Source organism: Eurypyga helias, unplaced genomic scaffold (genome assembly GCF_000690775.1).
Source record: "Eurypyga helias isolate BGI_N326 unplaced genomic scaffold, ASM69077v1 scaffold2271, whole genome shotgun sequence".
In the NCBI taxonomy this organism is placed as follows: Eukaryota; Metazoa; Chordata; class Aves; order Eurypygiformes; family Eurypygidae; genus Eurypyga; species Eurypyga helias.
In genome coordinates this window covers 4,316-20,185 of record NW_010229970.1, presented here as the reverse complement: position 1 = coordinate 20,185, position 15,870 = coordinate 4,316, and the positions used below count along the sequence as shown (strand labels likewise).

Sequence of the window (15,870 nt, the reverse complement as noted above, 5' to 3'; positions counted from 1 at the left end):
TCTTTCATGTTACTCCAGGAATCAACAAATATTCTAAAAGAACATAAAACACAAATCAATGTTTTTATCTAAAGATGTCAAAGCCTCTTAGAAACAATACATTGACAAATATTTTAGAACTTCTCTACTCATTTTACAAAAGGTAAATGAAATCAGAGTGTGACCAGAGTCACCAGTGCACAGCTGTCCTGAACCCAGAACCTCCTGACACAGACACACATGCTACAAAAGCATTTGAAGAGCTTCAAAAATGCCAACTTAAATGATTAAAGGTCTGGAAAAACAGGAGGAATCTGGGGGACTTGGGACCCCTGTGTAAGATTTCTGGACATCAGGCTGGTCCAAGAAGGATCTTAGACTGGGTTGCCAGACAAATGCAGGTTCATGTAAAGAACGACTCCACTGTATCTCCATAGTAGCTCTGCTGCACCCACACTACATTTTCCTTACTGTGCAGGCACACATCAAGCCTAGAGCTCATTTTTACACGACCTGGACACACTGGAGACCCTGAATATGTACTCGATTGTACAGACACAACTATTTCTGTTGGGAAATCTCAGCATTAGGTACTTTATAAACCACCATCTGTAGAAGACAATTGTTCTGTTCTTCATTAAAAGTACTTTGAATCTTTCATTAAAAACACAAGACGGACTAAGTTCACCTCTGATGTAATTCGTTGACTTGTGTGATTACATCACTGACATTTCATACAATAGTATCAGCATGCACATACAGAATCATAGGAACACCCCATTACATAATGCTATTATCTCAAATGCTATACCTGGACAGTGACTAGCAGAAGCATGGTGTAGTCAGGAGAGACTATGAGGCCGGATATGGGTTGTAAGACATTGGCGCAGATTTTCATCTCGTACTGCAGACCTTTGATGTGATAAAAGAATAAAATGCCCTCCTGTGTAGAAAAGTACAAATCCACATCAGGTCTAGTCATTTATCTGAGCCCGCCCTGGCAAGCTGAACTGCAAGAACTTCTGAAAATCTCTAAAATAAGAGTGTTTAACTGTATCCCATCACTAACGCTCTCATTAGCCTTTAGTATGTTTAATCCAGAGGACTCTCACACTGGATAATAAAGCTATTGAAAAATGAAGGTAGTCCTTAATACAAGTCTTTGTAACAGTCCATGTTTGATAACAACACACTCTGTCATTAGTTAAAAGTTAACATTTAAGATTTTATATTGGGTTTTTGAGACAGTATAAGAATTTTTTCACAAAACAATTGGGCAGCTCTTTTGGCCATTTTCTCCCCTTTCCTATTTTTCATCCATCCTTTTTTTCTGTTCATCTAGAATACTCTTCGTCTTTTGTTAAAAATATGATTGTCCTCTTTTGTTGCTTCTTTCATGACAAAACCAAAATCTTTTCCCACCCTGCTCCCTTCTGATTCCTTGTCTCAAGTCTTAACAAAGAAATATGCACAACACCGAGAGGGCATTTATAGTTCTGCAGCCCTCCACTTTTTTTAAATTCTTGTCTTTGCAGTGTAAATACACTCCATTTGAATGTGCTTTGATTTTCACACAATAAGAGTAAGTTAAAAGCATAAAGGATGCCTTACACTTCCAGCTGCGTACAGTCCCTCATTACAAAACACCATAGCAAATAAAACCGGTTTCTGCAGATCCTTTGGTTTGCCACCTGAGAGCACAAAACCAACATAAAATATCAAATTTAATTTATTGCAACAAAGTGTCTCAACTTCAAATCTGGGATGATTTACTATTTGTGAGTAAAAAGGCTCCATGGGCTATATATTCTTTGGATTCTTAGGTGTGATAATGAAGGAGAAGCCTGGCATACATTATCTGAAGTGACAATACTACTGTGGTCTGATGAATTAGAAATTAATTGATTTTGTAAATGCTCTTAAATAGCCACATTAATGATTGCCAATAACAGAATCACAGTCATTTAGGTTGGAAGGTACCCTAAAAGTCCTCTGATCCAACCTCCAGCACAGACCAAACTTCAAACTCAATCATGTTGTCCAGAGTCATACCCAGCTGAGGTCTGAATATGCCCAAGAATGGAAATTCCATAGCTTGTCTGGGCAACTTGTCCCAACATCTGACTCACCTCACTGTGAAAGTTTTTCTTTTTTTCTCCTAATATCTACCCAGAATTGCCATTGAAGCAAATTGTGTCCTTTGCCTGTCTGGTTCCATCTTCCCTGTAACCTTTTATTAGGTAGCCGAAGCAATAATAAACCCCCACGTTTCCTCTTCTTCAGGCTGAACAAACATAGTTCACTTAGCCCATCTTTGCATGTCATGTACTCAGACTCTGCAATAATCTTTGCAGGCCTGTGGTGAACCCTGTCCATTATGTGAATATCTTTTTTGTACTGTGGAGTCCAAAACAAAGTGTTTGAAACAACCCGCTAAATTCTAACTCAAGTAAATTATAAGTGATTAGAGTTCTAAAAACAAGTTACTAAAACTAAGCAGTAGGAAACATATTCTAGCATCACTTATTCCAGTTTAAATGAGAATAAACAGAAATTATTTCACTGCCAGTGCTCTTCCTGAGCCTATTCATTTGGCTGTCTCTTAGCACAAAAGCTATTAATCATTGGTCCTGTAAACATAAAAAAGATTGCCATCAATGTGTCTTACAGAGGCCAGTGAGAGTTGAGTTTTTCTAACCCGTGGCTTCCAGCTGTACTCAGGTATTATTATCGCCAGACATCACTGCTGCCGCCTAACGATCTATTAGCTTGATTTGAACATGGAAATACCTTTCTTTTTCTGTGCTTCTCTACGAACATATGACACCACGTCCGATATTTTACGCATGTATTCTGCACAAAAGAAAACAATTTCTAATGTCAGCCTTGTTTATAACTCAGTATTGCAACAAAAGTCAGTTGTATTCCAGTCTACTGAACAAAGGGCCAGGTTCAGTATACTGGATTAAAAATGTGTGTTCTTCCCCAGTATCCACCCTTTCTGTCATTTATGCAACTGAGCACAACCTTTCTGTGATTCGGCTCACAGCTGTAAAAGGGAGATAGCAATACTTGGCATGGAAAGTGATACAGATACAGAATTTTCTATCTTCTAGTGCTAAGTTCTGGTCCTGTTATTTCTAACTGTCCTTTTTAAATTTGATTTACTTACAAGAAAACTTCAGTCAGGCTGAAAAAAATGCCCAAGTGAAATGTGGCTGGTAATGATCCTGTTTGCAACACCGTAACAGGAATTAAGCATGTGCTTAAAGTTGGACATGCACGTAAGCATTTTGCTAAATAGATACAAGCTGCAGTATGTTTTAAATTAAGCAGCAGCTTCAGTACAATATGAATACAGTCAATTTTGCTACACATTTTTACAACAGGGCTCAAAGAAGAATATACAGGCCAAGGAAAAGCCCGAATGGCAAATATTCTTGTTGCTTTCTACTGGACTGGCAAAACATGTCTGGTCACACCTTGGTTTTTACTTGTTGATGATTTCCAACTCCTGATTTAGTAAACTCACTACTGTAATTCCAAAAAAAGAGAAATAATGTGGGTTTGTTGGAATTTTTTTAAGAGCAGCGTTCCATTTCTGTGTTAACTATCAAAATTAAACAGAGATACAGTACTGGATCCTCCCATTCTAGAATAAATTAAATGCAGATTTATTTGATTGAAGCCACACACATCTTCTGTTCACTCTCTGTGCTTCACACCTTCTGCAGTCAAGTCTGATAGTCTTTGCAGCCTTGTTTTCATTAGAAAATAGATTATGTAAGAGCTGACTTTAAGAAATTCTATTAAGCAAGATTACATTAAATTCATTTTTGTTGTTTGAAGACTTATGAATCTTCAAAGATCTGTTCTAACATTATCTAACATACTAAATGAGGACAATCCAGTATTTCATGCAAAAAACCCCAAATTATTGGTATTTAACTAATTGTAAAAAGACTGTGTATAGCTGGTATATTAATAGCTTAATGTTAATCTAGTAGGGCTGATTAATAAGATCTGGGCTTCTGGAACTATTCTTCATTTTATTAGTTTTTATTTATTTAGAGCTTTTTTCTCTTTTTTTTGCCAAAGAAAAATGAAAGACAATCATTGAATGCTAAAGAAACCCATGCAGAAGTTCAGAAGACATTCTCAAATGCTTATCATGCTAATCAAAAAAATGTCTCTACAATATAGCTTTACAAATTCTGCAAGGTACACAACAGGAGAAGAAAACAAAAAAAGCTTTCACCTATCCACTTTCCTCCCTACTTCAATAAAACACATGACGCAGCTATATCTTACCAGGTAGAGGTTTTTGTTGAAGAATAGAAACACTGCATGTCTCAGCATCAATTGCCAAAACATATCCTTCTTTACAGCCCATGTACATTTCTGAGGCTGCAGTCCAGCAGTGAGCAGTAGGATGTACTGAAGACTTAATATCATTTCTAGGCTTCAGCATAAAAATAAACAAGTTCAATCAACAAGTGGCAAATATCTTTACAGTTACATACATTTCAAAGCCAAAAAAAAAAAAAATCTTTACCTCACAGAGTCTGACCACTTGAATAACATCAGCCTTATTTTATTCAGTCATCCCTTCACTGAGGCTAGTAACTTGAGAAACAAGAACATTGTCCAGAGAAGTCTATGTCTGGAGACAGTGGTGGTGAACTCACCTCTCTCCCTAGAAGTTTGCTTAAATGATGAATTATATTTTCATTGAAAAATTATATATTTTAAAATTTTACTTTATCTGGATTTATTCTCCAGCACTTGCATCTGTTACATTTTTGTCCTTTAGCTTGGAAATCCCTACACTATCTTCTCCACTCTTATAAAGATATTGACCCATCATAACCAGGTCAACTCCCAGTTTTTTGAATGATAAAGTTATGACAAAATTCAACACATTAAGCCTCTGGATTTTTTTTTTATTATTACTAAATGTCAGAATAACACCCGAAGCCCAAATTGGAATAGTTACCCATTATGACCTTATCCTGACAAATATTTTTCAAACTGCTTTTTAGAATAGTCTCCCACTTTGTAGACATAACCTGCACATGTGGTCTGGCACACTTGGCAGTACTAAAACTCATTTTGTTTGAATAGTTTATCTTATCATATAACCTAAATTGCTGTGTAAAACAGCTCTGTCAACCTTGGTGTCATTTGCAAATTAGTTCTAGAAATACCCTGCCACGGACTTCCCATGTGCCTTGAATTTCATTTCGCTAAAATAAATCTCATAAATCCGTCATCCATAAACCAAGAAGAACAGAACACCTACATCAAATATTATTAAAGATGGTGACCTGTTCAGATACAATAGTAACAGGGGTCATATAAATAGCATGAGAGAAGGAACGAGACTAAAAATCTGGGGAGGGCAAGAGGGGAACAAAACATAAGAAAACCTTAGAAGAACATTTAAAAGAGAAGATTCACAGAACCTTGCATGTGAGCAGCAGTGGTGGGGAACACTAAACAACATGATGGATGAAGAAAAGGAAGGGTCTATAATTCTACAAAAAACCTGCTGTCCCACCAAAGGTTCTATAAAAAGAGGAAATATGGATGGGCTTGTGATGAAAACATAGGACAGAGATTCATAAGTACCTACATTTCATTAGTAAAATATGCCAAGGACTTGCTATATGATCCTGGGTAAGTAACTTACTCTTTATTTATGCTTACAAAGCATTTTGTATTTCTCAGGGGGAAAATGTTACAGAAATAAAGTATATTAAGACTTACTTTATAAATCGAATAGGACTAACAGTAATAAATCTATAACAAATGGGGCTTTACATCATCCAGAGAAACATTTAATGTAGGTATTTTCACTGATTTTCTGAGACTTGAACATCACAAATCTTTGGGAAGGTTTTAACTGGACTGCTGTGAATCAGAAGCTTCCTGTGTAAAGATAACTTTGGTAATGTTCCTTTGTACCTGTTGTCATGACCGTCTTTACACATAAACTAGATAAAATACACTAATCCTAGGATAAGATTATGTAAATCCCAAACCAGGGTGCTTTCTGAACCGTGCATTGATACAGTAGTGAATAAAAATAATGCCATCTTTTTTTGTACTTCTCTCCCTTTTGAGTTGCACCCCTTTAGAGAAAAAATCCATGATGGATCTGTGTCATGAAAAGTTTTGTAAAAGGACAATGGAATAAAATTGGTACTGGGGACAAAGTGCAGTCAAGTGGGCTTGTCATGGTAAAGGATATTTAGAAACCTCAGGTCCCAGCTGTAAGAAATATTGAAACAAAACTAAATCAATCTAATGCAAGAAAGAAAAGGATTGAAAGATGTAGGATATTTCAATTCCTTTCATTCTGCTGCCCCGTTGTGGTTACACTTTGGAACACACCCAGCCTCGTGTTCTAGAATATGGAACCCTAACACGTTTTAAAGCAGCAAACAAGTGCACTGGCCATAGACTCACTTTTGTTATTTACCTCTCACACATTCCTTAGGAGGAGGCTACAGCTGCCAAGGACCATGGGCTACAGTTTGAGGACAGCTCCTTTAAATAATAGTCTAAATAAATGATTCTCTACTTTGGATGCTTACATCAATATAAAAAAACATTGATCTAAACTGACTCAGATGTAGTGATAAAGAACAACAATCCTTCTGTTGAGTTCTGTGGAGATAGGGAGAGCTTCGTCAGGCTATCACACTATTCTCACTGCATTCAACTGAATGAACCTCATTAACCATCATGGGACAAGCTGGCTGTCTCCTACTAATTGAAAAAGCATTGATGAAAATAGAGAGGAAAGTAACTCCAAAGTATTTGCAAATATGAGGCACAGATTTTAGGCCAGGGTCAGATAACTGCTCATGGACATCTGTAGTGGTATACAAGTCATCAGGGATAGTAACCATTGATACATCTGCCACAGCAGGCAATTTATAAAGGCAGTGAAGAAGGGTAGGTATAGCACCTCTCCTTTGGATAGCCTGGTCCATAACAGCCACTGTAGTCTGAAGATATCTGGATATCTGAGGAACTCCACAAGTCCAGTCATTTCAATCTCTCTCAGAGTTGCTGCATTAGACACTTTTCAACACAAAGGTCTTGATAAAAGAACATTTCAAAGAAGTATCTTCTCCATCAAGTATATTCTGATCAATTTGTGCAGGAATTGCTTTATCAAAACCATATGTTCCATGTTGGGGTGCTGGACAGGGGTGCTTAACCTGACAAGACATATGTGTGCAACTGCTCCCCCCCAGTGCAGAGGGTTACAAGATCTAGAGGTAGCTCCGTTTTTCTGCTAGGTTAGAGATGGAACGTATGTGCACAGGCATGTGTGGATGGGAGAATTAGAGCTGTAAGGCACAATAAATCCAAGTCCTGCAAAAAACTACTCAGATATAGTCTGGAGCAAGGTGAAAACATGCCAGAAATTGATTCAGTGCCTCCCAGTGCTAAACTGTGCATGTAGCACCTGACAAGTTAGTACACAGGAAACAACATACCACCAGAACAACAAAAGGAACAGTAACAGCTTGTGTTTCTGCAAAAAACTTTCTAAATAACCTGATGTTCATTGCCTTGTCAGTATTCACAACCACAATACATCCCTCTAGGGAACTTGGACAGTAAATAACTATCAAAATATTTACCACGTACTTTGTAAGAAAAGGAAAATCTTCATCAAAGACTAGTAGAGCAATCTATTTCTATGTATAAGGAGAACATAGTCACCTTGAAGGTGCTAAAAAGAAACACAGATTTTTCTGAAGGCAGTTAGGAATGCAAAGACCCTGTAGTGGTATCTAGGATGGTTGAAAGCACTAAATTTTCCATGTGGGAAAGTTCACAAAAGGGTGCTGCAAGTTCAAGTGTAAGAACCTTACCATTCCTGCATTCAATAACATCCATTCAGTGACAGAAAAATTCTATTAAGCCTCACAGCCCCAATATGGCAGTTGGTTTTTTCCCCAGAACCTCCTGTAATTCGCTTCACAGGCTAAAGAACAAAGTGGGTTTTGCAGCTCATCCTCTGCACATAATGCAGTAAGGCAGAAGAAAAAGGCAATGGCCCTGATGAGCATATATTATCTTAATTTTACGTGTTCTAAGTGATCCAAAATATAAGCAGCTCATGTGTAATCAGAATCACTAGAGGATGTTTGTTTACAGCTATCAATTGTCCTGGAAACCATGAAAAGAGATAGAGGTCAGGAAAGCATCATTCCCTATTTTTTATTTTTTATTCTGCTTTATAAGAGAAGTGTAAGGCAGAAATCTGTGGTACATTAATCTGATAATACAGAACTCACACTTGTCCACTGAAAACACGTAGTACAATGACAGTATCGTCTTAAGCACGGTAGTTTTGATGGCGCATATACATCACAACCCACGAAATAGAAATTGATGGTCTTAATCTTACAGAGAATCCCAGATTTGCAAGTTAAATGCTTTCAAGCTGGCAGATGGCTTCTGGTTGGTAGACAGGTGAAAGTAAATTTCAAACAAAATGAGAACACTTCTGAAGCCTCTCAGAAGAAGCATCTCAAGGGAGGCTACCAAGTAAATGATGAAATACAAGTGAGACAAATGGGCAGGTCCAACACTGACAGTGATACTGGAATGTATTTCAGAAGCAGGAGTTGCTGCCTGGAATAAAGCCTTCAATGTTTGTATATTTGAGACATTTTCAGAGTCAAAAAGAAAACCAATCCCAAAGGGAAGTAAAGATACCTGAAGGTTACTGTCATTTTGACACAGGAATGGGTTTTCAAGGTTTCAGCAGGTCACGTTAGCTTGGGCATGGTCAAATGCTGACATGCTTATACTGCTGAGATACAGATGAGTACCTCTGCTCCGCAGACACATTACTGTGCTAGGACTTGTGTCAGAAATGTCTACATTGTGCTGCACTGAGCAGTAGCAGCAAGCCTTGTAAGTGTCCTGTCAAAATGGATTTCAAAAATAGTGAGGAAAAAACAGGTCTATTTACTGGGCTGTACTTGTTTGAGAGACATGAATATTACTGATTTATTAACACCTATTTGCATAAAAAGCATAATGGCATGGAATAGTAAAAAGGTAAAATGTCAGTAAATACCACAAATGTTTCTGCTTCATCTCCTACCAGTCCAGCAATGGCTGAAACTGGCAAATCAGGGCCATGGTATGGATCTTCACTATGAGAAACTGGGAAAAACAAATCCTTATGAGGACTCACAGACTCTTGTCCATCAGGGAGTTTCACAGGGCTGTGAAAAAGCAAGAGACACTGTCTGAGGAGAAGAAATATTATGAATAGTAAATGTTGATACATAACTGAGAAGCATGTTTTCAAAACTTTGAGACACCTACTGAGTTAATGGGCTTTACCTCTGCAAGAGTAATTGACAATCAATCCATTGTCAATCAAAGAGTAAAAGACAATCAATCTACATGGCACATACCGTTTCTCTGAAAAGCAACAGTGATTCTACTACAAAAGAAGAATATTCCTAACTGACAGAAATGGATTGCCATGTTCTGAGTCTTTTCTTGTTGCCTTGCATAAGAAAAACTATCCTATGTTGCTGTTTCCTTATTAACCAGGATTAATAAAGTCACACACCTAACTTGCATATTCTCTGAGGATGCATGCTTAATGTTTATTTGGAAAAAGCTTACCAATGATGAAAAATTACTAGTAGTATTTGCCTCCTGCACTCTGGTAATCAGTGTATGAGCAGCTGTTAGAATGCAAGAGTTGAGGATTCTATAGTTCACAAATTTGGAAAAGAATTATGTAAAATAAACAGTTCTCAGTGGAGGTTTAACCTCTACTGAATGGAATGAAAAGTGAGAAAAAAGTATGTATCTTCAGAGATAATGACAAAAGGCAAAAAACTCCTCAGTGTACTTTTCAGATCTCAAATTAAGGCTTCGTCCATACTTTCACTAGTATAATTGTGTCAGTGGCAATATGTTGATTGTATTCCTAGTTAACAAGATTAAACATACTTGGGAACTGTAGAGTAGCTGCCACCAAAACAGTGTAGGTGTTATACGTCAAGGACATCAACTTTAATAATACATACTACTTTACACCAGCCTCAAAAAACATGTTAGCATAAATAAACTCTAGGTTTGCTGTGCTCAGTGAAGTGCATTGGCAGAGCCATCCCCTCTGGACCTGTAAATTGGTCACACAAGCTGGAAATCACACAGAAAACTGATACGGCTTTCAGTACAATTTGTGATTACAACATATTGTTTAACGATGCTTACTATGAAGCAACTTGATCCACGTTTGGTGGTTTCATAGCTACAAAAGCAATGCTTCACACAGCCACTTGCAGAAAAGCAGTCACTACCTTAATTCAGTCATGCAGCTTTTCATAGAGGCTGCCAAAGCAGCTGATTAGTATTAGCTTAATGATGTGCATAATCTGGGCATGTGAGTGCTAAGAAATGAAATCATAAATTCAATTCACTTGATTGACTAGACAGGTTCACACTGGTTGTGATTTAGCAATTATTGATTGCAACTGCTAGGTGAACTGAACTGGATTAAATTCTTTGCAAACAGATGTAGATTGCTAGTCTTAGTTATTAAAGTATAATTATAGCTTTTTCTCTTATCCTGAAGGGTATTCCACTTACTTTTGCTTAAGGTGATGTTCGTCATTATTCCTTTCAATGTGCCAGATAGTAATGGAACTCTCATTAACAAAACATAGTTGTTGCCAATTCATAGGGTTAAAACTTAAAGAGGTTGCTGTTACTCCTGGCTGAGACTCGCTGCACAGGAGGATATTTTCTTGCCAGTTCCTTCATTAAGGAGAGTAAAAGAAATTCAAATCCATTAAATAAGTCAAAAACATTCAAGCCAAAGATCTGCAAGGGGTAATGACTGACATTGAAGATCAAGATTGGAAAATAAATACTTTTTGTCATTGACAAAAAATTTCTGCTGTCAAACAGATTAGGCCCTCTTGAGAATGAAAAGGAGGTGGTCAATTAGCCACACATAATAGTACTGCTACAAAGAGATTGAATAGTAAAATAATTTTGAAAACTGATATTTTAGAAACATTATCATGAACCTCCTTTTGTGAAAAGAACAAAGAGTTAAGAGACATGGATTTTTTTTTCATCAGTTCCATCAGTGACAATCTGAATGGGCCCAAACAATTAACTCTTCAGCACCACAGACCTCAGCCTTGCTTTTCCAATCCATAAAATAATGACTATAATGCTTGCAGGCACAGAGTTGGAAGGTATTATAATCAGGAAGTAAAACAGAGTCAGCCCATGATTATCTATGGATGAATTACTTAGATAATACAGCAACTGTGTTGTGAATGCAGACATAAGGGGCAGAATTTGTGTGGGGCCATTATGTAGTGCTGACAAAGCCCGGGATTCTGCTTTCCACTGACTTTTCTTTTGTCCAGTGTAACCTATTTTCTGTTTGCACCATTTAATTAGCACATTTCTCCATTATCCAGATTAATTCTTCACTGCATTTGCACTTCCAGGTGCTGTCCACAAACTGACTAATATCATTTGAAGAAAACAGTCTAAAATGTTTCTAAATTTCTTGGACAATATGTCTGACTGTTAATCTAAATAACATGTAGAACTTTAGTATTTGTCTTTACTGCTGATAGGAAAAAACCTAAAATGCATACACTGCTGTAAAGGAATTTAGTATAATCCTGTTGTTCTGGCCTGTAATAAATTCATGCACAAAACCAGATCAAAATGCAAGACAATAGTTAATACAGACAGAAGATGCAAACAATGAGAAGTATTCACACATACACCACAACTCTCATTAAAATTACAGAAAGCTATAGGCTGCAATCCTGACTTTAAAAGAAATCAGCATATCTCTCTCTCTAAAGATGTGTCAGCATGTTCTCATCTCGTAACAGATAGTGTCAACGCTCTTTTATACTAGATAATTTACTAAGATCTGAAACTACACGGTATACATATCTGAAAAACAATCTGGCATTAAGCCTCACCTTTGAACAGAAAAGAATAAAGATCTAGGGATGAAATCTCTCAGATGAAAGGCAGCTTTTAGTTATCCATAAGCTCTCTATATTTTGAGACTGACATAACTTTCAAAACATCTCTTAAACCTCTGACTCCAAACTATCTGCTTAAAATACAGGGACTGTGCAATCATCGTATTGTAATCACACATGAAGAATGCCAAACATTGACATTTCTTTCATCTCTTCACACACATTTCTACAACAAATGCACAATATAATCCAATTACAAAAATGAAGGTCCTGATCTCACAGTAAATTCACACACCTCTGTTCAAATTACTATAAATTCCTAAGTTTAATTCTGTAAGGTAATTCTATTTTGTTACTAAATTCTTTCTGGCTGGATTCTAGGCTGTTTCTTCTATGACAATTAGCTGCTGATAACCATAATCACGCTGATTCAAATAGGTTTAAATTACTTGGCCTTGGAAATTGCCACTACTTTAAAGCATGTAAACATTTCTGAATATTTCCATTTTCGACAATAATCTAGAGAAGGCTTTCAGGACAATGGTTTTTTGTTTAAGTGCACACAATGAAAGAATCAGACCGTGTGTGTAATTTCTGCTGTAAGTGCAGGCATGTAAGCTCTTCAGGCCAGTGATGCTGTCCTGTCGATTTCTACTGTGATACACACTCAGACATCCTTCCTGAACTACTGTCATGACCAGAGTTCACAACAAACATTATTCTTCTTCGTAACGGATAAAGAAGAGGCATCTGTAATAGTATCTACTATCATTATTAAAATTCTGAAGTAACAGGAGTTTCTGCCTCTTCACTAATCATTGTACAAGAAAAAGTTGTCATTAAATTGGCAGTATACAGAATATTCTTATCATGTCCTTGCTTGCCTTCCTCCTACTCCACCCTCTTTATTTACTCTGAAGAAATGCTCAGATTCCACAGTCCATGGAAACTTGCAGGCAATGGAGGCAACAGCAGGATTATATTTTTACAGAACAGTTAAAATATTAAATATTTTAACTTTCTGTATCTGCACCATGTTACATAATATTTCTTTCCATGACGATGAGCAGAAAATTATCATCTAACCTAGTGGTCCATTGTAGTGTAATCACTGAGCAAAACTGTAAGACAGCACTGAGATGAAGCACAAGTAATTAACAGAACCACTGAACAGTCCAGGGGAACAGAAAAGTAGAAACCAACTTCAGAATGCTTTTTCTCTTTTCAGCAGGCCACTTTCTTTCACAACCAGCATGGTACTCAACTTCCAAGGGTGAACAGATAATTAACTGATGCTGAAGAGTTCAGTACTCCAAAACACCGAATACTGAGGAAGGTAGAAGACAGATATAGCAAAGTAACAGTCATTCTGACTAGTGGCTACTAATGCTAGAAAATAAATGGCAAATTTGGTACAGAAAATTTGCAGACAATGATCAATCAGAGAATAAAAAAGAGATGAAGGTAACCATTGTGTCTTCCACATTTATTAACAATTTATGCTAAAACAGCAAACACAAAAATATGAATTAAATGTAAATGGTATTAGAGAACTTGTTTTTTACTCTTACCATACTGAAAGAACAAATTCTGGGACTGAAGAGTAACTGGCTAGATACGGGCCTGTGAAACTAAACGCAAGTAAGGTGTAGTCCAGCTGAGCTTTACCTAAAACATAAAAATAAAGAACATGGTCTTCAATTTCCCTAGACTTTCCTGTATACTATCACAGAGAGAATACTCTTCTCAGTTCCTTCATAGCCACTTTAACTCTTCAAAGACATTCTTCAGGTCCCCGATTCCTTTACTTCACTCCAGATTATGGTTTTGGTTTGATCGTAAAAATGTTCCCTATGTATCACTACTTAGAATTTTTTCAATGTTTTTCAATAATACCTTGAATTTGTAAAGTATTTTTTCCTTAAGTACTCTGAAATCCTTTGCAGTCATAATTTCATTCACACACATGAAATAAGAATGTAGTATTATCCTTATTTAAATGGCAAGGAAACTAAAATATGGATAAGGAAAGCAAAGTAACTAAGGAGTGAAATCCTGTGAGACAGAGGAAAATATACATTAGAACCCAGACTTCCAAGTTTAACTGCAAGAGCCCTCATTCCTCTCACATCTCAGATTCCTCAGTGTGGCTTTCAGCAGTCTGCTTGGGAGCCTACTGCAGTAGGGTGGGGTTTTTTTGTTATTCTGACTATATTTACCTGTAATTGATTCTATTTTATTCCATTTGTTTTCTCTTTAAAACAGCTCCATTTTCTATTGTCACATTCCACCTTAGCTTGAGCTTAACTAAAAAGAATGCAATGGAAAATTCCTTCCACGGCTTTCCACGCATCTTATCATGAGACAGTTTCCTACCACACTGCTTTTCAAGTCTTATCAAAAACAAATCCTTCAAAAACTGGATGATTTAAGCATTGTTTTAATTAAGTGGTGACAGGGAGGTTTATGACATCAGTACCTTTTAATTCTGTCAGTTTACTCAGTTCTGGAAAATTGTAGATATATATGGTGGGATTCAGCTTCCGGTCGGAAAAGGCCAGCACTTGACTGTTCCCGTTGGCTGCAAAGGCTCCCACCTGGCCAGTCGGGCACTGCAGCACTGTCGTCTTCTTTGTTTCAATGTCCAGGAAGAGGATGTAATTGCCACAAGGGTAGCAGACAGTCTGATTGTTGATAAAGCCAAAGTTCTTGTTTGAGAATCCCTGAACCCAACTTGAGAAAGAGCAACGGAATGTTAAACATTAATCAAAGATGCACATCTCTAAAAATATTGTGAAAAACAGAATGTTGTAGCTTAAGTTACACTGAACTGATGCTTAGGATGTTAGACTCATCCTTATACCAGTATTGCAAAACCACAATAACTTCAAGCTCTAGTATTATGAATCACAAGTCCAGTGTTTCCAAAAACATAGGGTCAGTCTTACCCTGATGGAGCACAAAGGACTGTCATAAGAGCATGGAGAGACAGTTATATTTCTTACAGTTTTCACTAAAAATAAAGTTAGCCAGTTCACAGGCTCTGTTTCTGTACTCATTTATAACACAGTATACCTCTACTCTGAAAGAATTACAGAGGTACAGTCTGTACTGGGGATCCTATCGTGTTTGCTTAACCTTTTTTACACTTTCATACTTCATCTCATTCCCATAAAATAAAAAATACAAAGGCATGGCTTGTGTTTCTATGAACCTAACTCAGAGGACTGTTCTGCTTTACAGATACCAATATTTTAACATGGTAAAACTTTGGAATGTAAACAGGATGTGTTATGCAAGGATGGAAATAAACTACTGAAGAGGAGTCAGCTTATGAACTTAGAACATATCAACAAATCCTTAACTGCCTGCAGTTACTTTGAGAAAGTATGCGGATAAACATCAGGGTTTGCATCTACCGCTCAGTGAGGATGTCTGACTGAGCCACAGCGCAGCCTGCTAGCACCACGGGACAAAAGTTTCAGAAGTGTAACAAATATCCTCTGTGTATAACACCGCTGTTACCAGCTTCTCTTCTAATTTCTATTCAGAAGCTTCCCACCTCTTCTCTTCTTCCAAATAAGAGCATTGGACCAGGAGACATCTTTGTCCTTTGCAATCACAAGCAGCGTTTTTATGCTCCTTTCATGAATATAAGTCAGTTGTAAGATCAGCTCAGCTGCTGATCCTCTGTACTCTTACTAGAAGATTGTGCTACAGCCTCAGCACTCTCTCAGTTAGGCACATTTTTAAATTACTATTCTTTATTTATATCCAGCAATAACTTCTCATTATCTTTTCTGAGAGGTTCTGCTCTTGGCTTCTTTCACAGCACACCAGAGGAGCATATGCAGGCACAGGCGAG

At 37.1% G+C, this 15,870-nt stretch overlaps 1 protein-coding gene across 1 annotated transcript in view; it reads right to left on the bottom strand.

The window, feature by feature from the left end:
* Window positions 1-14,979, bottom strand: part of CFAP43 (cilia and flagella associated protein 43) — a 42,554-nt gene extending 27,575 nt beyond the window's left edge. Inside the window, exons 1-9 of the mRNA XM_010160563.1 lie at window positions 14,954-14,979; window positions 14,485-14,738; window positions 13,577-13,673; window positions 10,630-10,797; window positions 9,092-9,242; window positions 4,291-4,441; window positions 2,770-2,832; window positions 1,591-1,670; window positions 791-922 (exon numbers count right to left, since the gene is read on the bottom strand). Of these exons, the coding sequence (XP_010158865.1) occupies window positions 791-922; window positions 1,591-1,670; window positions 2,770-2,832; window positions 4,291-4,441; window positions 9,092-9,242; window positions 10,630-10,797; window positions 13,577-13,673; window positions 14,485-14,738; window positions 14,954-14,979 (1,122 nt within the window). The remainder of the gene's footprint in view (window positions 1-790; window positions 923-1,590; window positions 1,671-2,769; window positions 2,833-4,290; window positions 4,442-9,091; window positions 9,243-10,629; window positions 10,798-13,576; window positions 13,674-14,484; window positions 14,739-14,953) is intronic.
* Between the last annotated feature and the right edge of the window lie 891 nt (window positions 14,980-15,870).